This window comes from Giraffa tippelskirchi, chromosome X (assembly GCF_054371585.1).
Source record: "Giraffa tippelskirchi isolate mGirTip1 chromosome X, T2T-mGirTip1v1.2.pri, whole genome shotgun sequence".
Lineage (NCBI taxonomy): Eukaryota > Metazoa > Chordata > Mammalia > Artiodactyla > Giraffidae > Giraffa > Giraffa tippelskirchi.
This window is the reverse complement of record NC_137289.1, coordinates 87457729-87481489: the sequence shown is the minus strand read 5'-3', so window position 1 is coordinate 87481489 and position 23761 is coordinate 87457729. Positions and strand designations below refer to the sequence as shown.

General features: G+C 47.3%; 1 protein-coding gene across 3 annotated transcripts; it reads left to right on the top strand.

Moving 5' to 3' along the window:
* The first annotated feature begins 64 nt into the window (after window positions 1–64).
* On the top strand, window positions 65–4145 carry LOC145535493 (uncharacterized protein CXorf49 homolog). Of its 3 annotated transcripts, XR_014075438.1 has the most exons (7): window positions 91–1540; window positions 2165–2321; window positions 2859–2935; window positions 3218–3263; window positions 3647–3717; window positions 3826–3867; window positions 3970–4145. XR_014075438.1 is itself a non-coding variant. In XM_081563932.1 (6 exons), exons 1-5 carry the CDS (start codon window positions 65–67, stop codon window positions 3864–3866), a joined length of 1797 nt encoding a protein of 598 aa, XP_081420058.1. In that variant the 3' UTR covers window position 3867; window positions 3970–4145. The 3 variants fall into 3 exon arrangements, 1 of the variants encoding a protein (XP_081420058.1); XM_081563932.1 differs by lacking the exon at window positions 3647–3717 and having other exon boundaries at window positions 65–1540; XR_014075439.1 differs by lacking the exons at window positions 2859–2935; window positions 3647–3717.
* The last annotated feature ends 19616 nt before the right edge of the window (window positions 4146–23761 follow it).

The following is a 23761-nucleotide window of genomic DNA, read 5'->3' as shown; positions in this document are numbered from 1 at the left end:
CCATTGGTTACACCTCGAGGGGGCGGGCAAAGAAGGCGCGTGCTGGTTGGCAGGAACCGGACCAATGAGGAGGCGCAGCGCTGGCATGCTGAAAGCTTCGCGAGATTTGCTGCGATCGCCTGCGCGTGCTGCTTTATGGCGCGCTCCAGACGCCGCCCGCCTCGCATGCCCTGACCGTTACCGCCGCCGCCCCCTCGACCTGGTTGATAAATCGTCGCCGCCCCAGGTCCGCGGCCACCCAGGTCGCCACATGAGCTCCTCAGATGATGAGGCGGCTGTTAGGGGAGTGGGTTTCAGCTCAGAGTGCGGGGAGCACACAAGCGGCCTTGAGGTCCGCTCCACAGCTCTGCAGGGACCCAGCCCCGGCCCTGAGCCGGGGGCAGCGCGAAACGGCGAGGGTGAGGGTGGGGATGGCTTCCTAGATCCTGAGTGCTTTGAGTCAGAGCGGGAGGTAACGGAAGCGGGAGGGCAGGTGCTGTGTGGCCGCGAAGGCCGGCCTGGTTCCCCGGCCAACGACCAGGGGGACGTCCTGCAGCTGGCTGACGAGTCAGTGGCGGCCATCCTGCAGCAGCTGGCCAACCTGGACTTGCTGGGCATCCGCAGATGCCTGTCTCCGGAGAGCTACGTGGTCGGCGAAGGGTCTCCCTTGTGGGCCCTCGAGGAGCGACCCGGCAGTCGAGGCGTGGCCGCCCAGAGGGTTGGGGAAGAGGCACAGGCTGAGGCCAGCCCTCTCGAGGTTGGCAGGCTCGAGGCGGGCCGGGCTGGGGGAAACCCTAAGAGAGGCAGTAAGAGTAGGTTGAAGGTGGCTGTGGATCGCCAGCGGCCCCCCTCAGAAAGCCCAGCCGGGCTGCTGTCCGACTCCGAGTCCTCTGATGAGTTCAGTGAGATAGAGCTGATGAGGGTGAGCATTTATGGCAAAGACGGAGGACAGGCCAAGCTCAACAGCCCCAAGGGCCCCGGGGACACACCCAAACACTCAAAAGTCCAAGGCAGGGAGAATCTCCTTAACGTGCCAGGCACTTGCCAGTCCTCGGCTCTGCGAGGATTAATCTCGGTTGTGGAAAGGCAGGTCAGGCAGGGCGATGCAGAGCAGGGGGACATCTCTCCCTCTAAGAAATTGCAGAGCATGCTCAAGGAGAAGGGGGGCAGCCTGCCCAGGTACCCGAGAGTAGCAGTAGCATCAGCTACTGCAGCTGCCACTACTGGCAGCCTACCGCGGCCCAATCCTAGGAGGAAGGGGGTCCAGGAGAAGAAATCCCTCAGGGGCGTCTCCAAACCTGCCCCGGGGAGAACCTTCCCTTCCTGGGAGCAGGGAATCTCGGCCACTCCCCTGGATCCGGTCACCTTCCCCCCAGTCTCCGGCATCCCGCTGCTTGAGAGGTCCAAGAAGTATGCCTTGGTCCCTTTGGGAGCCAAAGAATCCAAGCAAACCGGCACTCGGAAGAAATCCATGGCTAGGCGGGCACGGGAGTTGGTGGCAACGATGGCGGTGTCCGGAGAAGACAACGACCCAAATAGAGACCCATTCCCAAAGGGCCGAGTGAGTAGGCCAGGCCCCTCCTCGCTCCCCCCTCTTCCCCCTGCCATCCTCCCCAGGACACAGGTCTTCACCCGTGCTCCCTCTGTCCATCCCTCAGGGGTGGTCATTGGGTGGCCCTCGGTCACTGGGTCATTAGGATGCCAGATTGGGGTCTTTTACTAGGGACAGACGTTAAGGTAGCACTTTGGGTGTGCTGGGCTGGGTTCTCCACCCTTGGCCTGTTTCCAGCCAGGCTGGGGCTGGAGTGGAAGGGAGAGCTGGTAGCTGAATTGATTTGAGGGGCCCCTTAAAAGCTTCACAGAGCTTCAGTGTTTAGACACATCACTTTCCTGAATCCTACTTCCTAGATGATCCCCAAACCTTCCTTGCAGGGGCCCCAGGCTTTCTCAGTGCCACACTGTTGTCCCCAGCTCAGCTCTGCCTGCTGGCCTGGGGCTGACTTAGAGGGAATGTGCTGAAGAGATCAGCCTTTCAGTTTCCTTTCCAGTTCCCTGCCTCAGCTCGGTCTTGAATCACACGAGGTCTCACACACACAGACATAGACATATAAATGCACTGGTACGCACAGGTGCACGCACACACACACATCCTTACTCCAGGTCAGTGAGAAATCTTTGTTCTTAGCTGACCACTGACAGGGCACCGGCGTCTTGTCCACGGGTGCGTCAAGGAGAACCCAGCAGCACCAACGTCAACATCAGAGGCGGGCAGGATTCAGGAAACTCAGAGCCCGTGGCCATGAACAAGGGAGAAGTCATGCCCAGAGGGCCTGGCCCCTCAGGTGAGTGTCCTGGGTTTTGATATGGGGGCAGGGAACCAGGGGTGAGGGCAGAAACCTCTGTCTCTCTCTCTCTCTTTTCTGGGGCCTCAGCCTTGCTCTCAGGCTGCCTCTTCCATGGGAAACAGGTGTCAGCAGGGCTAGCCCTGGCCCCATCACCTTCTGTGTGGGATTTGTTTGGCAGGGGTGATCGGTGGCAGTGCCCCAACAGCTACTCTGGGCGTAGACCTGCAGGCTAATAGCATTTTCTGTGAAGTGCTGTTCGCCCACATTGCTCTCCCAGGTGCTGGCCGTGGCTGCCGCTCTGGGAGGCTCGAACCCAGAACCACAGTCTTTCGGGACCATGGTGGTAAAATGGCTGCCCCTGAGGAATAGGAGGGGCAGGCCCAGAGAGAAGGTTTGGGCTGCCTGCCGGGCAGAGCCGGGGAGGCTTGATGCTAGCAGAGGGTGGTACTACCTCACCTCACGTTAGACCCTGCTTGGCCCTTTCCACCTCACTGGGAGCCTGGGAAGCTGGATTGTGTGTCCTTTCCCTGTCAGGTGACCACGAACCAACTGACCATCCCCCAAGACCGAAAAGGCGGCAGCAGCCACCTGCAAGGCAGGGCTGTCCTCGGGTAATGCTTCTTCTGGCTCCTGGAAATGCACACCCAAACCCCATGGTGGGATCTGGGTCCAAGTTCAACTGACATGTGTGGGCACCCCCCCCGCCCCCCACCCCGTCCCCATCCCACACCCCAGGGAGGGAGCCCACCTCCTTTCCTCTGAGGAAAGTCTTTCCCTTGCCAGTCTAGACACCTGGCTTTGGGATGGAGGGCCCGGGGGGAGAGGAGAGGAGGAGGAGAGGGGAGGCGGGTGTATACTAACCATTTCTCTTCCTGCTGTGTCTGCTGGCCTAGTGTCTGGTGCTACAGAGAGAAATAGACGACCTTAAGGAGCAACTTGGTATGAGGAACCAGGGACAGAGAGCAGTGGGTTCTTAGTGCAGAAGTGGGGTGGGCCCTTGGGGTGGGTGGGCTGCCGGTGCAGGAGGCCTCGTAGGGACCAGCATTCCTGTGGGGAGGAGAACCTATCACGCCTGACCCTGGAGCGGGCGGTGCATGTTCAGCTGGGCGTGTGGACAAGGAGCAAAGTGCTGTGTGGACTGCGTGCACACTCTGCCAGCCAGGCGAGTCCTAGAGAGCTCCTTCTGATAGGACTTGTAGAGATGCCTTGTTGATCTGGTGTGGCCTCGGAGGTTCTTGTTGGATTCTTTGTGAGACAATTTTTGAATGGTCTGGGCGTGGCCCCGACCTTGAGAGCTGCTGGCACATTTTGTTTCCTTTTAGGAAATGGCTCCACATTTAATTCCGGTAGTGGGGAGTGACGAGGCCCAGAGCTCTTTGCATCAGGGCTGGGGGTATGTGGGTTTCAGGTTGCAGGGCTAGGTGGTTCCCCACGGGGACAGGGGGACAGGCTTCTATGTCCGTCTGTCTAGAGCACCTGTTTATGCCTCTCCCTGTTGCAGCCTCCATGCAGTACCAGGTTGACAAGTTCCGGATCCTTTGAAGTGAGTGTTACACACCCCACACCCCTTCCCACAGTCCTGGCTGCTGAGCAGGGCCGTGGGCTGGCCCTGGCTTGAGGCTCTTCCCTGACTCTGCTGTTTCAGAGGTTGAGCCCAGTATCTTCCGGCAAGAGGAGCAGCTGTTACCTCCGGGGCCGACGAGCTGTGGCCAAGCTTGTTGCCTCCTGTTCTGCCTCCACCAGGGCATCCTCTGCCCCTTGTTTTGCCCCCTGTCTGCCCCAGTTTCACAGCAGTTTTTGATTAAAAGGCTTCTCATATTGTGTTCTGTCCTCTCTCTGGGGGGTAGGGGTTGGGGGAATGGGGCAAGGCCTGGTGGGGAGCCACTCCGTATCAGAGCCTGTTCCACAACAGTACCTCTGGCATCCTGTGGGGGGCACTCTGGGTCAGCCTGTGCTACCATCCAGGCCGTCAGGCCAGCGGAGCGCCCCTAGTGTGTGTTCTGTGTGGGCTCTGTCTGGCCACCTTGGCACGTCCCCCCTTTTCCCTGAAGGCCCTCTTCTAGTTCTCTAAACACCCTCCTCTGGGCTTTAGGAGTTTCCATTCATTGCTGCCATTCTGCCTCCCTGTCAGAAGGAAGTCATGACCCCCTTACAGAGCTCCAGTCTTTCACCCTTCCCTCACTGAACTCATTGTCCTGCTTACCCCGACCACTCTGCTTTCCTGTCAGAGCACCCTCGATCTCTCCCCTGGCTTGCCATCGATGACCTTGCCTGCATGTTTACTTAAGCAGGTGGTAACAGGCACAGGTTTGCTCATCTTCCCCCTTCCCCTGCCCTACCCTCTCAGTGGAGTCCCTACCCCACCCCACCCCCGGAGCCACCTTGCAAGCAGGAACCTGCGTACTCTCCCCGCTCTCTTCAGCACTCACCCCTGAGACTCAGGCACCAAAACTTTGGCTTCCCCTTCCTTGGGTTCAGTAAAGGGCATGAGGATGAATCTTGGACCCGCTGAACTGGGGAGCAGGATCGAAGCTCAGGGGAACACAGGGGAACACAGGAGAAAAGCTCAGGTTAGTTGCTGAGCTGGAGGTCAGGAGAGGCGTCTGGTGCCAGTCTGGGGCAGAGTGCACCCTGACAGCTAGAGATGGATGGTCCGGTCCTTGGAGCTTTCATATCCTCCCTGCCCTAACCAACTGACCAGCCTACACTCCTGCAGCCTGGATGTCTCTCTGCCCTTGAGTGGAAACGGGCCCATCAGGCTCTATGACAAGTATGGTTGGTAAGTCTGTGTTCTTACAGGGTCTCCATCAAATACCGTTCCACCAGCCCCATGACATAGATTTTCCTGCAAATGATACTTCCCGGAGTGTCCCAGCTCAGTCTCCCAGACTACTTGTTAGGGCACACAAGACTGAGTCTGAAATCCATGTTCAATTCCCGTCCCTCCCTCCCGCCCTGAAGTTTGGGGAGGACTTCCTTCTCTCAGCCAAGACCCCAGGGCTGTGCCAGCCTGAGACTCAGAGGGACACATTTGTATTGGAGTGAAATGAGGGTAGGTTCTGCCTGACTCCCTTCCTGAAAGACCACGGTTTTATTTCACAAAAGAGGGTATGATGGTAGGTAGCACATTCAAAGTTGGTGCCTGGGCATCTCTCTGGGTGAATTAAAGTCATCAGGGATAATGCCCCTTGAGGCAGAAAGGTGTGATTCGGGGAGTAATGGAAATAGAGCCTGGTCCAGATTCTGTAAGGCACTGAGTGAGCCGAAGCAAGGGTCGGATCTCCTTTATTCAAGGGGTGTTGTCACGTTCCCAAAACATAGAAGGGGGAGGATGCAGTTCACCAAACCTCAGGACAGGACATCCCAAAATGTTGGAGTCGCTGGAGGAGGCACTGGATCCTACCTTGCGATTCTGTGATGTCTGCCAACTGCTGAGGGTGTGGATGAGTGAAAATGGGAAGGGTGGCTCCGGAGACTACCTGGGACGTGGCTGCCCATCTTAGAAACAGGAGATCCCCCCCCCAACCTGGATTACTTGTGGGGAGTTAGGGGTGACTGCACCTGAGCAATGGGGAGCCCGCGGGCCCGCCCTTCCCCCACATTTTGACCTTGACTTCCTTCCGGGGCTCATGGCATGAGGTCAGGTGGACAGAGCACGAGGGTTGGGCCAGTCACAGACCTCAGGGTCAGCAAAGAACATGCGTGGGACTTACTCCTTCCACTCAGACCCCTCCCTGGAGCAGGAGGGCCTGATCACTTAGTTTACAGCTGATCCGGTGGTTATTGCCTGGTGGTGTAGCACATCTCGCTGTTGTCCGAGTGAGTAGATTTGGCAGAGACCTTCCCGCTGAGGTTTCTGCCCACCGAGACACGTAGGTAAGTTGTGCCTGGGGCGAAGTCAAGCACCAGCATCAGCACCACCCTTGGGCAGAGTGGGGCACGGGACTGTGGTCACCAGGGTGAGGAAGTTGGAGAAGCTCATGGAAGTGGAGGTGCGAGGGCGTGAACACAACCCCTCGCTCACTTTTCACCAGGCTCCCTTCCCTCCTCTGGGCACACAGTTCAGACCAACTACCTCACTATAATGTTGCTGGAAACATATACATCACAGGCCTTGGCTCAGCCCCAAGCCTTCCACTTCCAGCGGGAAATCTGAGGCATAGGTTAAAGAAATACATCTGCGCCCCAGAGGGTAGGAGGAAGGCCGAAGCCCAGCCTCATTCGGTGCACCCCTGTTGCCTTTCCCCCTCATGCCCCTTCTCCAGCCTGGGAGACAGTGACAGCTGCTTTGGAGAGCCCTAGGCCCCATCCTGCCTGTCCAACACCTGGGAAGAGGCTCCCTCCCCATTACACCCCCACCCCACCAGCCCCAGCCCCAGCCCCAGCCCCAGGCCTACCTCTCTCTCTGGACTCTTGAGGGAGATTGGCACAAACAAAGAAGGTAGAGGAGGTGAGTCCTGAAGAGGGAGCCTGGGGTGGTGAGCACAGTAAACTTGCCCAAAGATGTCCAAGTCCTAATCCCTGCAGTTGGCTTGTATTTTCCTTTGCGTGATAACAGTGGGTTATGCTTGCAGATGCAATGAAGGCTGCTACTCAGCTGACTTAATGTGGGGTAAGTTTCACCTGCATTGGCCAGGTTCGGCCGGGCACACTGGGGCTGCCAGATTTTCCACCTTGACTATCCCTGGGTAACTATCCCAGTCCCTGGAGTGTCCCAGTGTTTGAATGACTGTGGTGTGCTTGATGCCCTTGTGCTCGTGCGATCTTGAAGGCCTGGTAAGTACTGCTCAGATGCAGATGGAGAACAGGCCTGTAGTTTCGAACCCCCCTTTTGTTCCAAGCCAATCACTTCTTCCTCCCTAGTCCTCTTGAGGTATCTGCCAGCCTGACTTTTACCAGGATGATTCACTTTTTGAAAAGGATTTACTATTGCTTTTTATTAAAATAACCCTTCCAAACATAAAAGATTAATTACATTGAATTAAACAGACCATACATATACACGTTGTGGAGCGTGTGAGCCCTCAGTATCACAAATAATCACGAACCAATCAACCCATGTAACTATACTCAGGTGACATAAATGTACATTGCACGTCCAGAAGTCACCGATATGTTCTTTTCTCTGAGGAATCCAAATGGATAAATCTACATACTGCCCGATTCCATTTACTTCACATTCTTGAGGAGGCCAAACTATAGACACAGAAAACAGACTGGGGATTGCCAGGGTCTCGGGCTTGAGATTAGGGGTTAAACTACCAAAGAGAATGAAACAATTTTGTAGCTGATGAAAATGCTTTTTATGTTGATTGTAGTGGTGTTTCCATAATCGAATGTTTGTAGGCACTTAGGTTTTTATGTAAATTAATCTCAGTAAACCCATATTATTTAATAAACTGTAGAAAGTACAGTATGAGATCGCAATCAGAGAAGAAAAAGAAACAAAGGGAGTCCAAAATGGAAAAGGAAAATGAAAACTGTCACTGTTTGCATGTGACATGTTACTATACATTGGAAATCCTAAGGATGCCACCTGAAATCTTCCAGAATTCATAAATCAATTCAGTAAAGTTGAAGAGTACAAAATTATTATATAGAAATCTGTTACATTGCTATCCTGTTCATGGGGTCCAATCCCAAAGAAGGGTAATGCCAAAGAACGTTCAAACTACCATACAACTGTGCTCATTTCATATGCTAGTAAGTGAAAGTGAAAGTGTTAGTTGCTCAGTCGTGTGTGAGTCTTGGCGTCCCCATGGACTGTAACCCAACAGGCTCCTCTTTTATGGGTTTCTCCAGGCAAGAATACCTACCTAAATATCCATCGACAGAGGAATGGATAAAGAATATGTGGTACCTATATACAGCGGAATATTACTTAACCATAAAAAGAATGAAATAATGCCACTTGCAGCAACATGGATGGACGTAGTGATTGCCATACTGAGTGAAGAAAGTCAGAAAGAGAAAGACAAATGTCCCTTACACGTGGAACCTAAACAACTGTACAAATGAACTTATTAACAAAACGGAAACAGACTTTGAAAACGTATGATTACCAAAAGGGAAAGGCAGAGGTAGGGAAGGGATAAAGTTCCTCATCTGGAACGCCCTAATGAGAGATGTTGAAGATGACATAAACAGATGGAAAGAAAGATCATATTCTTGTGAGGCCAAGCATTTGCAACTAGCCTCTGCTTTCCATTTCCCAAGGAAGGAGGCAAGTGGGCTTGAGTCCAGGTATTTACAATCAACCTCCGGCTTGCCCTTTGAAAGAGAAAGAATAAGAGATACAGGGTAAATAGTCAGGCTTGGTCTCCTGAGGACACTTTAAGATAACAGCTCTGGCAGAGACAGAGGGGCTACTCTCCGTTTGAGTAAAAGAGCAAGAGGTCACGTGTGTCCCATTCTCAGGGCAGGAGAGACACTGCACATGGGCAGAAAGGCTCCTTGGGGGTCAAAAACAAAGGGGCCCCACCCCATAATATGTGATGCAACGTCTCCCCCATAGGTCTCTGGGCTGGCATGCATCTTGGGATAGAGTTGCTCATGCATGTTGGGGAGGGTCCTAGGGCAGGTCAGGTGTGAGAAAAGAAACAGGATAACTGGCCAAACGGAAACAAAGACCCAAAAGGACTGCCCTATATAAGTGACTTAACTGCCTCTCACTGCACTCCTCCTCATTAGGACAGATGCCCACACCCTGTCTCTCCAACTGTGTATCATTGCCTTCTCTGTCTTAACTAAACAAGCTGTTTCTCTGTGTGCTCTCCTACTTGTTGTGCTGTGTCTCTAACAATAAACTCTGTACCTCTTTTTACAGATTTTGCCTCCTTGAGAAATGCGTTTTTCAAAGGGGCAAACTTAAAGCCACAGCTCACTGCTGCCTCTCTGAGATCACTTGGATTGGAAGAATCAATATTGGCAGAACGACTATACAACCCAGTGCAACCTACCGATGCTGAATCCCTATCAAATTACCGCTGGTATTTTTCACAGAACTAGAACAAAAATTCTCAAAGTTTGTATGGAGACACAAAGGACTGTGAATAGCCAGAGCAATCCTGAGAGAGAAAAATGGAGCTGGAGGAATCAGGCTCCTGGGCTTCAGACTATACTACAAAGGTACAGTCATCAAAACAGTATGGTACTGGCACAAAAACAGAAATATTGATCAAAGGAACAGGATAGAAAGCCCAGAAATAAACCCATGCGCCTACGGTCAATTAATCTCTGACAACGGAGGCAAGAATATACAAAGGAGAAAAGACAGTCTCTGCAATAAGTGGTGCTGGGAGAACAGCTGCACAGAAAAGAATGAAATTAGAACATTCTCTAACATCATACACGAAAATAAATTCAAAATGGATTGAAACCTAAATGTAACACGAGATACTATGTAACTCTTAGAGGAAAACATATGCAGAACACTCTTTGACATAAATCACAGCAATATGATTTTGCATCCACCTCCTAGAGTAATGAAAATAAAAACGAAAATAAACAAGTGGGATGCAATTAAACTTAAAAGCTTTTGGACAGCAAAGGTGGCGGGGGGGTGGGGGGTGGGGCGGGGACTATAAACAAGACGTAAAGACAACCCTCAGAATGGGAGAATATATTTGAAAATGATGTGACAGACAGGGGATTACCTTCCAATATACAAGCACTTCATGAAGCTCATCATACATACATACATACATACGTATATATATATAAAATCTGCCCATTATGTTTTATAAAAAGGGGCAGAAATTGTGTTTCTCCAAGAAGACATACAGATGGCCAAAAAGCACGTGAAAAGATGCTCAACATCATTAATTATCAGATAAATGCAAATCAGAACTACAATGAGGTATCACCTCACACCTATCAGAATGGCCATCATCATAAATGTACAAACGGTAAATGCTGGAGAAAGTGTGGAGAAAAGAGAATCCTCCTTCACTGTTGATGGGAACATAAATTGGTACAACCACTACGGAGAAGAGTATGAAGTTTCCCTAAAAACTGAAAATAGAACTACCGTAAGATCCAGCAATCCCACTCCTGGGCATATATCTGGAGAAAACCATAATTTGAAAAGATGCATGCACTCAAATGTTGATTGCAGCACTCTTTACAACAGCCAAGACACGGTACCTACCTAAATATCCAACGACGGAGAAATGGATAAGGAATATGTGGTACATATATACAATGGAATATTACTTAACCATACAAAGAATGAAATAATGCCACTTGCCGCAACATGGATGGATGTGGTGATTGTCATACTGAGTGAGGAAAGTCAGAAAGAGAAAGACAAGTGTCCCTTAGGGGTGGAACCTAAAAAACTGTACAAAGGAACTTATTTACCAAACAGAAACAGACTTTGAAAACTTATGATTACCAAAAGGGAAAGGCAGCGGTAGGGGAGGGATAAATTAGAAGTTCGGGATTAACAGATACAGCCTACTATATGTGAAATAGATAATCAACAAGGGCCTTCTCTATAGCACAGGGAACTCTACTCAACATTGTGTAATAATTTTTATGGATAAAGAATCAGAAAAGAAATGGATATATGTAGATGTATAACTGAATCACTCTGCTGTACACCTGAACCTAACACAACATTGTAAATCAACTACACGCCAGTTAAAAATAAACATTAAATTAAAAGAAATGTTTTTAAAAGTACATTATGAATAGATATTGACACTACTTACTTTTTCTGAACATGGTTTTCTCCCATAGTCTGATGAGCTGGAAGGATATATCACCTCAAATTAAATCAAGTTTGTATTCCTGGGGTGAATCTGTGTGCTGTGCTGTGCTTAGTCGCTCAGTCCTGCCCGGCACTTTGCGACCCCATGGAGGGGGGAGCCCAGCGGCTCTTCTCTCTATGGGGATTCTCCAGGCAAGAATACTGGAGTGGGTTGCCATGCCCTCCTCCCGGGGATCTTCCCCACCCAGGGATCGTACCCAGGTCTCCCCCATTGCAGGTAGGTTCTTTACCATCTGAGCCACCAGGGAAGCCCCGGGATGAACCTACTCATGGCATATGATGTATTTCCCTTTTGCATATCCTGTAGGATTCACCTTGCTAAGATTCCGTTTCTGGTTCTTGCTTTTATGCGCTGAGTGTGTGATTGACCTGTGCGTTTCCTTTCTCAAACTGTCCTTGACAGGATTTAATATCAAGGTTATTTCATTCTCAGGGAAATGAGTTTGGGAGTATCCCACCTTTTCTATTTTTCCTAAGGTTTTGTGTGAAATTGAAAATATTTATGCCTAGGATGTTTGTCAGCATTCAGTGGGGGAAGCCTGGAGGATTTCTGTGAAAGTTGCTTTGACTACTGGTGTATTTCATTATGGTTACCTGGAGCAACTCAGGGTGGCTATTCTTTCTGGAGTCAGTGTTGGTAAGTTATTTCTTTTTTTTTTCTAAAAATTGGTCATCTTTTCCTAAGTGTTCAAACGGATTGGAATAAAGTGGCCCGTGATGTCCTCTTTGCCCCCAAATTTTATTTTCGGAAATATCTCTCTTACATGTAGCTGTTGTTGTTGTTCAAGTCACTAAGTCGTGTCCAACTCTTTGCGACCCCATGGACTGCAACACACCAGGCTGCCCTGTCCTCCACTATCTCCTGGAGTTTGCTCAAACTCGTGTCCATTGAGTCGGTGATGGCATCCAACCATCTCCTCCTGTGTACCCCATCCCCACCCCACCTTATCCTCCTGCCCTCACTCTCTCCCAGCATCAGGGTCTTTTCCACTGAGTCCTAACCACTGGACCCCCAGGGTATTCCTTCTACAGATAGCAGTTGCAAGAAAACAGCACAGAACACCCAAAGATCCTTCACCTGGACTGACCCACTATTAATATTTTGCCACATTTGCCATAGTCTTTGTCTGTCTCTCTCTCTGTTTTGTTGAATCACTGGAGTTCCTTTAAGACGTTGTGGTGTATCTTCTCTCAATATTCCAGTATGGATCTCTAAAGAAAAAGATTAGTCTGCCTCGAAATCTTAATGCAATTATCATACTCAGGAAATTTAATTTTGAGACAATACAGTTACCTACTATATGATCCTCACTCAAAATGTCTGATCGTCCCAATATGGTTTTTCTACCTGATTTCTAAAATAAGTTTGCTTCCAAATAAAGGCCACGTGATGCATTTGGTTGTCAAGCGTCTTCAGTGTCCTGTAAACTATAACATTTCCCTAGATTTTTTTGGTCTTGCACGATAGTGACATTTTTAAAGATCCAATCCAGGTGGTTTTTAGAAATCTTCTCCAGTTGAATTTGTCTCATTGCTGCTTCCTGATTCCACTCAGGTTAAATGTTTTGGCAGGAATACCACAAAGTTGATGTCCTGTCCGTCTCCGTGCATGGCATCAGGATATTCTTTAGATTCTTCCAATTCTATTCAGATATATTTGACATACAGCACTGTATAAATTTAAAGTGTACAGCATCATGGTTTGACTTATATACATCATGAAATGAAATGATTATCACAACAAGTTTAGTGAACGCTCATCTTCTCATATAGATACAAAATTAAAGAAAAAGACAATTTTTCTTGTGAGAAGAACTCTTAGGATTTGCTCTCTTAACAACTTTCATATATAACATATGGCAGTGTCGATTGTATTTACCATGTTGTACGTTACATCCCTCGTACTTATTTATCTAATAACCGGAAGTCTGCCCCTTTTGCCCACATTTGTCCAATTCCCCTCCCCCACACCTACCCTTTGGTAAGTGCAAATCTGATCTCTTTTCCTCCGCATCTTTGTTTGTTTCCTTGTTTGTCTGTTTGCAAGCGTAATTGACCTACAACACCATGTTAGTTCCTGGGATACAACATCGTGATTTATTATTTCTATACATTTCAAAATGGTCAGCACTGTAATTCTAGTTATGATATGCCACCATACAAGGGCAGTGCGTAGTTATTGACTATATTCCGTACACTGTGCCTGTCTCTTTTTCTATCTGATTATTTTAAGTTGCTGGCCTCTTAAGTTTAAATGCATATTAACTACCCCCCATCTTTACTCCTCTCCTCACGTTTACTGTTTCTGACATCATATTTTCCATCTTTTTCTTCTGTGTATCCCTTAACTAAGGGGCTTCCCAGGTGGCTCAGCGGTAAAGCATTTGCCCGCCAATGCAGGAGTCGTGCGTTCGACCTGTGGGTCGGGAAGGTCCCCTGGAGAAAGAAATGGCAACCGAATCCAATATCCTTGCCTGGAGAATCCCATGGACAGGGGAGTCTGGCGGGCTAGGTCCATGGGGCTTCAAAGACTCGAACATGACTTAGCAACTAAACAACAGCAACACTCCCGTACCTACTCATTGCGGATACAGATGCTTTTTACTACTTTAGTCCTTTATCCTTCCCACTAGCTTTGTAAGTCATTGATGTACTACCTTTACTGTATATTCGCCTTTATCAGTGAGCTTTCTCCTTTCATCATTTTCATGTTTCTAGTTGTGTCTTTTCTTTTTTGCTTGGAGAAGTCCGTTTGACATTTCCTGTAAAGCTGGTTTGGTGATGCTGAACTCTTTTAGCTTTTGCCTGTCTGTAAAACTTTTGATCTCTCCTTCAGATCGGAGTGACAGTCTTTCCAGTAGTGTCTTCTTGGTTGGAGGTTTTTCTCTTTATCGTTTTAAATATGTCGTGCCACTCCCTTCTGGCCTGCAGAGTTTCTGCCAGAAAGTCCCTTGTGTGTAACTTGTTGCTTTTCCCTTGCTGCTTTTAACATCCCCTCTTTAGCTTTATTTTTTGCCATTCTAACTACAATGTGTCTTGCTGTGGTCTTCTTTCTGTTTAGGGCTCTCTGTGTTCAGTACCTGGATGCCCATTTCTTTTGCCAGGTTAGCAAAGTGTTCAGCTGGTATGTCTTCACATATGCTCTCTGCCCCTTTCTCTCTTTCTTCTCCTGCTGGGACCCCTAGAATTCAAATGTTTCTATGCTTGACCTGGTCCCAGAGGTCTCTGAAACTGTCCTCATCTATGTTTATTCCTTCTTTTTTCCTGTTCAGCTTCAGTGATTTCCACTCTCCTGTCTTCCAGCTTCTTGATCTGTTCCTCCGTATCATCTCACCTACCGTTGAAGTATATTTTTTATTTCACGGATTGTACTCTTCATCTCTGTTTGGTTCTCCTTTAGATGTTTTATTCTTGCTACTTTTTTTAAACTTTTTTAAATTGATTTATTTTTAAATGGAGGATAATTCCTTTAAAATATTATGTTGGCTTCGGACGAACATCAACTTGAATCATCCATAGGTATACATATATCCCCTCCCTCTTGAACCTCCTTCCCAGCTCCCACCCCACCCCACCCATCTAGGTTGCCCCAGAGCACCAGGCTTGAGTCCCCTGCATCATACAGCAAATTCCCAATGGCTATCTGTTTTACATATGGTAAGGTATGTGTTTCAAAGCTACTCTCTCTATTCGTCCCACCGGCTCCTTCCCTCACTGTGTTCGCAAGACTGTTCTCTGTGTCTGCCAATAGGTTCATCAGTACCATCTATCTAGATTCCATATATATGCGTTAATATATGATAATTGTTTCTCACTTTCTGACTTACTTCACTCTGTATAATAGGCTCTAGGTTCATCCACCTCAATAGAACTGACTCAAATGTGTTCCTTTTTATGGCTGAGTAATGTTCCACTGTATATATGTACCACCACTTCTTTATCCATTCATCTGTCCATGGACATCTAAGTGGCTTCCATTTCCTAGCTGTTTCAAATAGTGCTGCAGTGAACATTGGCATACATGGGTCTTTTTGCATTATGGTATCGTCAGGGTACATGCCCAGTAGTGGGATTGTCGGGTCTTATGGTCGTTTTATTCCCAGGTTTTGTTTCAAGGACTCTCCTTACTGTTCTCCAGAGTAGCTATATCATTTACATTGCCACCAACAGTGCCAGAGGGTTTGCTTTTCTCCACATCATTTCTAGTGTGTGTTGTTTGTAGCTATTCTGATGATGGCCATCCTGACCTGTGTGAGGTGATACCTCGTTATAGTTTTGATTTACGTTTTCTAATAATGAGTGTGGGGAGAAATGGCAATAACCTCAGATACACAGACGACACCACCCTTACGGCAGACAGTGAAGACGAACTAAAGAGCCTCTTGATGAAGGTGAAAGAGAAGAGTGAAAAAACTGGCTTAAAACTCAACATTCAAGAAACGAAGATCATGGCATCCGGTCCCATCACTTCACGGCAAATAGATGAGGAAACAACGGAACCAGTGACAGACTTTATTTTCTTGGGCTCCAAAATCACTGTGAACGGTGACCGCAGCCACAAAATTAAAAGACGCTTGCTCCTTGGAAGAAAAGCAATGACAAACCTAGACAGCGTATTAAAAAGCAGAGACGTTACTTTGCCTACAAAAGTCCTTGTACTCAAAGCTATGGTTTTTCCAGCAGTCACGTAGGGATGTGAGAGCTGGACAAGAAAAAAGGCTGAGCGCCGAAGAATTGACGCCTTTGAAGTGAAGTGCTGGAGAAGACTCTTGAGAGTCCCTTGGACAGCAAGGTCAAACCAGTCAACCCAAAAGGAAACCAATCCTGCTCATTCATTGGAAGCCCTGATGCTGAAGCTGAAGCTCCAATACTTTGGCCACCTGATGCGAAGAGCCGACTCATTGGAAAAGACCCTGATGCTGGGAAAGGCTGAAGGCAGGAGGAGAAGGGGACGACAGAGGATCAGATGTTTGGATGGCATCACTGACGCAGTGGACATGAGTTTGAGCAACCTCTGGGAGATAGTGAAGGACAGGGAAGCCTGGCGTGCTGCAGTCCATGGGTGGCAAAGAGTGGGACACGACTGAGCTACTAAACAACAATAAATTCTTTTGCATATAATCCTGCAAGCCTAAAACATACTTCTCTCCCCACTATGAATCAATATCAAACGAATACGCATAGCCTTCAGCTGACATAGGTAGGGCTAGCACCTACATTGCTGGCTATGGGGTCCTAGGTGTCCCAAAGTTCGTCTTGTCCTGCTGGTGAGTGTGGCTGTTTCTGGGGGCAGCTGGCTGACATGCCAAGGTATCTTCAGGCTGGTTTGTCCTGCCGTTGACTGGGTTTGGGGTCCAGGGTGTCCTGGGGCTAGCGCCAGCTCACTGGTGGGTGGAACTCTGTTTCTGTTCCTGGGTCTCTAACTGCAGGGCCCTGGGGGTCTCAGAGCTGGTCTCAGTTCACTCTTCGGTGGGGCCCGTTCCTGATATTGCTGGCTGTGGAATCCTGGATATTGCATAGGGGGTTTCCACACACTGCAGTGTGGGGCCAGATTCCAGAGCTGCTGGCTGAGAGCTCCAAAGTGTCCCAGACCTGGTGTCTACTTGCTGGTACACTGTGCTGGGGCTCAGTGGCTCTTGGGACTGGTGTGGGCCTGCTGGTGGGTGACCTATTTCCTGCTGTGGCAGGCTGCAGGGCTGGTTGCTGTTGTCTGCCTGCTAGTGGATGGAGCTGGTTCCTGGGTTCTCTGACTTCAGGGCTCTGGAGGAGTCCAGAGGTTGGTGTTTTGGGCCATTGGTGGATGGGTCTGGGTACAAGGAATACTAGGGCTGGTGCCTACCCACTGATGGGTAAAACTGGTCCTGGGGCTAGTGATGACCTGCTGTGGGCAGGGACTAGGTCCCACGGCCTCTGACTGCAGGACCCTGGAGTCCTGGCTTAGTGCCTTCTCACTGGTATAGGGCCAGTGTGGTGTGTCGGGGCCTCTGATTGACAGGTCCAGCTCCAGGGAGTCTTAAGACAGCAGGCTTGCTTGTGGGTGGGGCTGCGTCTCTGCCTGGCTAGTAGCTTGGCCTCTCCTAGTATTCCTGCCTACAGGCTGATGGGCAGGTCTAAGCACTGGTGCTAGTAAGCTAGAGGGAGGAGTCCAAAATGGCACTTGCTAGCACCAGTGACCACGGGGTAGAAGGAGCTCCGCAAAATGACTGCTTCCAGTGTCTATGTCCCCAGGGTGAGTCCAGTTGCCTCTTGCCTCTCTGGGAGGCTCTCCAAGATAAGTAGCTGGGTCTGACCCAGGCTCCTTTCAAACTATTGCTTCAGCCCTGGGTCCTGGAACGTGTGAGATTTTGTATGCCCCCGTTAAGAGTGGAGTCTATTTCCCACGACCCCTTGGCTCTCCTGAAATTAAGCCCTGCCGGCTTCAAATCCAGAAGTCCTGGGAGATCCTCTTCATGCGAATAAATACAATTTCATCAGCAAAATTATACAGACTACCACTACACAGAATAGGCATGAATCTTACAAACTTAACATTGATTGAAAAACCAGGAAGCAACACAGATATATTTAACAATTCCATTCGTACAGCTGTAAGTAGCTGTCAACACTAACTCATAACATTATGTGTGTGTGTGTGTGTGTGTGTGTGTGTGTGTGTAGTATAAAATTTTTGAGGAAAACGGAAGAAAGGATGGCACATAAGTAAGAGTGGGCCTATTCTCCTTGAAGAAGGAACGGGGCTAAGATAAGACAGGGAAACTTCAGGAGTGTTGGGGAAAGCCGACACTATCCGCTTGTATGACTTGGGGGTATACACTTGATAATCAATTATTAAACTCCACATATATATTGTGACTTTTTCTCTATCTATGTTACGTTTCAGTATAATTGGAGAAAAATATAATGCTTAGGGAAATAACATCCCAGTATAAGCATATTGTAATTATGTTCTAACCAGAAGTAGAACCAAAGTTACTTTCTTTGTTGATAACATATCTAATTGAGCTTAGTAATCTTATTTCATCTACATTAATAACTATAGTTTTGAGAACTCATACCTTTTTACCTAAAATTAATCAAGTGATGCTTACTTAATTATAATATCAATCTCAATTTTTATATATATTCCATATTTGGGTAGTACATTCTCATTCAGAATTTAATTGTGAACTTGTGCTGAAACTCAAAGAAGTCATGTATTTGGATACAATTTCTCAGAGACGTCTCCCCTCCCCATCCACTTCCTCTCAGAGGTGGAGCACCAAGAACCTGAGAAAAAGAAATGAAGGCCAGAAGTCCAGAGCAATGTGCCTGCGCTATAGTACACCTATCTGACCAGCCGAGGGCAGTATTGCTTAAGGCTGTTTGTTGGGAAGGGCCAGATGCCATGCCTTTGGAGTTCCTCCTGTTCTTTGTGATTCGTCTATTAACCCCTGAGACTGAGGAGCTTATTTGTGCCAGTATGGTGGCGGTGGTGATGGTGCTGGTGGTTGGATGGGCTGCATCTCCCTTGCCCGTTTGACACTGCTGTCTTAACACCAACCTTCACCCCTGCTCCCCGCAGCAGCAGCTCTTTTCTTCCTCTTTCTCCTCAGACAGAAACTGAGATCATCGATGTGCTAGACTGGGTGTGCTCCCACCTTCCACTGACACAGAAGCAGTAGGTGGGTGTGCACAACCCTTCAAGCCCTTCCCTTGTTCTTTGTAAGGAGCAAAGTGGAAAGAATTTTCCTTGAATGTCAGCCTCCACCCCGCAGTGAGTGCCCCTACTTTTGTTTCTAGTCTTGTGGCCCAAGTGAAGGCTCCACACTGGTTTGTGGCATCGATAGGGTCGATAGGAAGAATGTCATGTTTTTCAAAATCTCACTGATTGATGAAATGAAACAGGAGTCATCTTCTGGGGCCACCCCGCTGCCTAAAGATAACAAAACTTTTCCGATTATAAATACGGATCCATCTTCTAACCTTGTTGTTCAGAATTCCAGCTGTTATAATGCACCTCCCTTTTTAAGGATGGACCCGAAACAGAAATTGAGGAAACATTTCTCTTGAGACTTTACCTTAAATGACTGAGCATGTAAGGGTCTTCTCGTGCTTATTAGGGATTTTTCATCTCTTTAAACTACATGTGCTTTATTGCTAATTCTTTGACACCATCAGAAGACATTTTGGAAAAAAATTGTTTTGCCCATGATTCTAGGACCCAAATGCCTCAACTGAGTTTGCCCGCATGGTTCCTGCCCCAGAATCACAGACGTACAGAATATTAGAGCTAGATAATCTCACGTAGAAATCTAACAGTTCTACTCCTGAGGGGTGTACAAATGGGGAATCTGAGAGTAGAGGGACAGTGCCATGTCAAGGCCAGCAGACAGTTCAACTATACCTCTTCAGTCCCCACTTTGCTGTTTGTTAGGACAGAAGCACCTCCATTGCCTCACACTCAGAGCCCTTGTGGATGGGTGTTGAAGTTGGTACAGCTTCTTCCCAACCTCCTGACTAACTGGAAACAATGAAATCTGTCCCATTTACTGTCAGTTATAGCTAGAGCCTTGTTCACTCACTTGAGCATCCCAGGTGAAGCACTCTCCTTCACTGCATCCACAGAATCTCTAGTGTTTTGGGGTCACCGTGGATTGCTGACCTGACAGGCCTAACGCAAGGTGGAGTAAGGTAGGGCAAGCACTTGATGAGCAATCAGGAGACCTGTCTCTCGCCTCACCTGCTGAAAAGCACTTCCCCTTTCTGAACCTCTTGTTTCTCCATCTGGGAAAAGAGGAAGGTGACCTAGAACAGTGGCTCTCAACCTGGGTTCCAAGAACTTCCTGAAATTGTGTGCAAAGACTTCTTGGGAGGGTGTATGGAGCTTTCAATAGATTCTCAAAGGAGTCCTATTATGGGCTGAGTTGTGTTGCCCCTAAATTCCTATCTTCAAACCTTAACGCTCAAAGTGACTGAATTTGGAGATGGAGCCTTTAGAGAGGTAATTAGGGTTGATTGAGGGAGCTGGTAAAGAATCTGCCTGCAATACAGGTTTGATTCCTGTGTTGGGAAGTACCCCTGGAGAAGGGATACGCTACCCACTCTAGTATTCTTGGGCTTCTCTGGTGGCTAGATGGTAACGAATCCACCTGCAGTGTGGCACACCTGAGTTCCATCCCTGTGTTGGGAAGTTCCCCTGGAGGAGGGCATGGCAACCCACCCCAGTATTCTTGCCTGGAAAATTCCCATGGACAGAGGAGCCTGGTGTGCCACAGTTCATGGGGTCACCAAGAGTCTGACACGACTGAGTGACCAAGCACAACACACACAGAGGTTATAAGAGTGGGGCCCTAATCCCATAGGATCTGATATCCTTAAAAGAGGAGGAGTTACCAGGTCTCTCGCACTCTCTCTCTCTGTCTCCATCCACACACAGAGGAAATGTCATGTGAGGAAACAGAGAGAAGGTGGCCAACTGCAATACAAGAGGAGTGCCTACACCAGGAATTGAACTTGCTGGCACCTTGATCTTGGACTTCTAGTATCCTGGACTATGAGAAACTAAATGTCTTTTGTTTAAGCCATCCGGCCTGTGGTATTTGGTTTTGGCAACTCGAACAGACTAACGCAGGGCCCATAACCAAAAAAAAGGTTCAGAGCCATTGGACCCACTGGTTGCCAGAAACCCATCCTGGACATTCATGTTTCAATACAACGATTTTAGGCACTTGCAGATTTCTTGAGTTCTTGCTTCGAACAGTGCAGAATATCATTTATTGCAACATACTTCCTCTGCTAATAGTTGCGTAACACAGATTTGTATCTATATAAACCCAAAGGCCAGAGTTTAAATCCTGATTCCACCATCTACTAGATGTTTGACTTTGGACAAGTTATCGCATGTTTGTGCCTCGAATATAAAGTAGGGATAACATTAGTGTCTCCCTCACATGGCTGTTGTGAGAATTAAATGACATAATGCATGTAGAGGGCCTAGCACATAATCAAGTTTCAACAGATATTAGTAGCTTTTGTGATGAAAATATAAGTAGCAGTCAGGGTTTTTTGCCCTTATAAACAACACTGTTGTGAGCAAACCTCTTTATACACAGAGAATTGTTTTTAAGCCCTTAGCTGGATTAACTAAGAGGAAAAGACTAAAGTAACTGAAATCATAAATAAAAGAGGGGATATTACAACCAACGTGACAATAATAAACAGGATTTTACAAGAATATCATGACCAATTGTGGCAATAAATTGGACAACCTAGAAGAAATGGATAAATTCCTAGGAACACACAATCTACCAGAACTGAATCAAGGAGAAACAGAAAACACAATAGACCAATAATGAGATTGAATCGGTAATGACAACCCCCCAACACACACACACACAAAATCAGGATCTGATATCTTCACTGGAGAATTCCACCAAACATTTAAAGAATTAATGCCAATCTTTCTCAAATGCTTCCAAAAAATCGAAGAAGAGGGAACACTTCCAAACTCATTTTATGAGGCCAGCGTTATCCTGATATCAAAGGCACCAAAAGAAAAGAATACTAGAGGCCACATTCCCGGACGAATGCAGATGCAAAAATCCTCGACAAAATACTAGCAAAGCAATTCAACAGCACATTAGAAGGACTATGTGCCACGGTCAAAAGGGATTTATCCCTTGGTGCAAGGATAGCTTAACATACAAAAATCAATCAATGCAATAAAACACATTAGCTAAATGAAGGACAAAAATCACACGATCTTCTCTATAGATGCACAAAAAATTCAACACTCCTTCATGAGAAAACACAGTCAAAGAACTAGGAGTTGAAAGAAATTACCTCGACATAATAAAGGCCACAACTAACATCATACTCAGTGGTGAAAGTCTGAAATCGCTTCTTCTAAGGTAAGGAACAAGGCAAGGAAGCCCGCTCTCACCATTATGTTAGTATTCAACAACTGGAAGTCATAGCCAGAGCTGTTAGGAAAGCAAAAGAAATAAAAGGCATCCAAGTCAGAAAGAAGTAAAATTATCTCTGTTGAAGATAGCATGCTTTTTTACATGCAAAACTCAAAAGATAACACACACCCATACACACACACATGCACACAACTGGTAGAACTAATAAACAAATTCAAAAAAGTTGTAGGACACAAAATCCAAAACGAAAATTCAGTTGCATTACTATACACTAACAAAGAACAATTTGAAAAGGAAATTAAGAAAACAATTCCATTGACATTAGCAGCAAAAAAAGAATAAAATACTGAGGAATAAACTCAAGCAAGGAGTCAAAAGATGTGTACACAGCAAACTACAAAACATTGCTGAAAGAAACTAAAAAAGACACAAATAAATGGAAAGGCATCTGTCTGCACAGACCGGATTATAAATATTGTTAGGAAGTCCATACTATCTGAGGTGGTTAATTTTATGTGTCAGCTTGACTGGTCCACAGAGTGCGTAGGTATTAATCAAACATTATTCTGGGTGTTTCTGTAGGGTGCTTTTTCATGAGATTAACATTTAAATCAGTCAACTGGATAAAACAGATTTCCTCCTGATAATGTGGGTGGGCTTTACCTAATCAGTTGATAGTCTGAATAAAACGAAAAGGCAGCCTTTCCTCATGTAAGAGAATTCCTCCTGCGTGAAAGCCTTTGGACCTGGGACACCAGCTTCTTTTCCTGCCTTTGGACTCAAACTGAAATATCAGCTCTACTGGTTTGGTTCTTAGGCCTTCTAACCTGGGCTAGAGCTAGACCACTGGCTCTTCTGGGTCTCCAGCTAGCCAACTCACCCTCTAGATCTTGGGACTTACCAGCCTCTACAGTCAAATGAGTCAATTCTTTTACACACACACACACACACACACACACACACACACACACACACACACTCCACTGAATCTGTTCTTGTAACACACTACCCAGAGTGATCTACAGATCCAATGCAAACCCTATCAAAATCCCAATAGCATGTTTTACAGAAATAGAAAAACTCGTCCTAAAATTTAAATAGAATCTAAAAAGAGATCCTAAATAGGGAAAACAATTTGGAAAAAGAAAAAGTAGAGAACTCACACTTCCTGATTTCAAAACTTTACAAAGCTACAGTAATGAAAACTGTATGTTAGTGCCATATTAACAAATAGATCGGTGGAGTAAACTAGAGATCTTAGAAATAAACCCTCACTTTTAGAAGGTGAGCCAGGCCGTGGACTTCCTGATAGAGGAAAAAAATGGCTTTCCTCTCTTTTTTTTTTTTTTAAGGTTGAAGATCGTTGGATCAAAGCAAGGACTCTGAAGTCAGATTGCTTGGTTTCAATTCTACCACTGATCCCCATGGGCCAAATGACCTTGGGCCAGTGGCTGAACCTCTCAGTACCTGTTTCCTCACCTGTAAGAGGCTGGTAATCATTAGTACTATAGTCCTAGGAGGGTCACAAGGAAGCATTACTATTTATGTACAGCACTTAGAAGAGTGCCGGGCACAGGGTCCCTGCTCTATAAGTTGCTTTTCATAGATTCAGCCAAATTACCTCCCAAATGGATTTCTTGCACCACCGCCACAGAGGTTTGCTCCTCAACTCACCCACTCTCGGAATGGTTAAGCACTTGGAAGCTTGTCGTCCTAGTGCGGGAAGCCCGATTCGTGGTTTTAGTTTACATCTCCAGGGT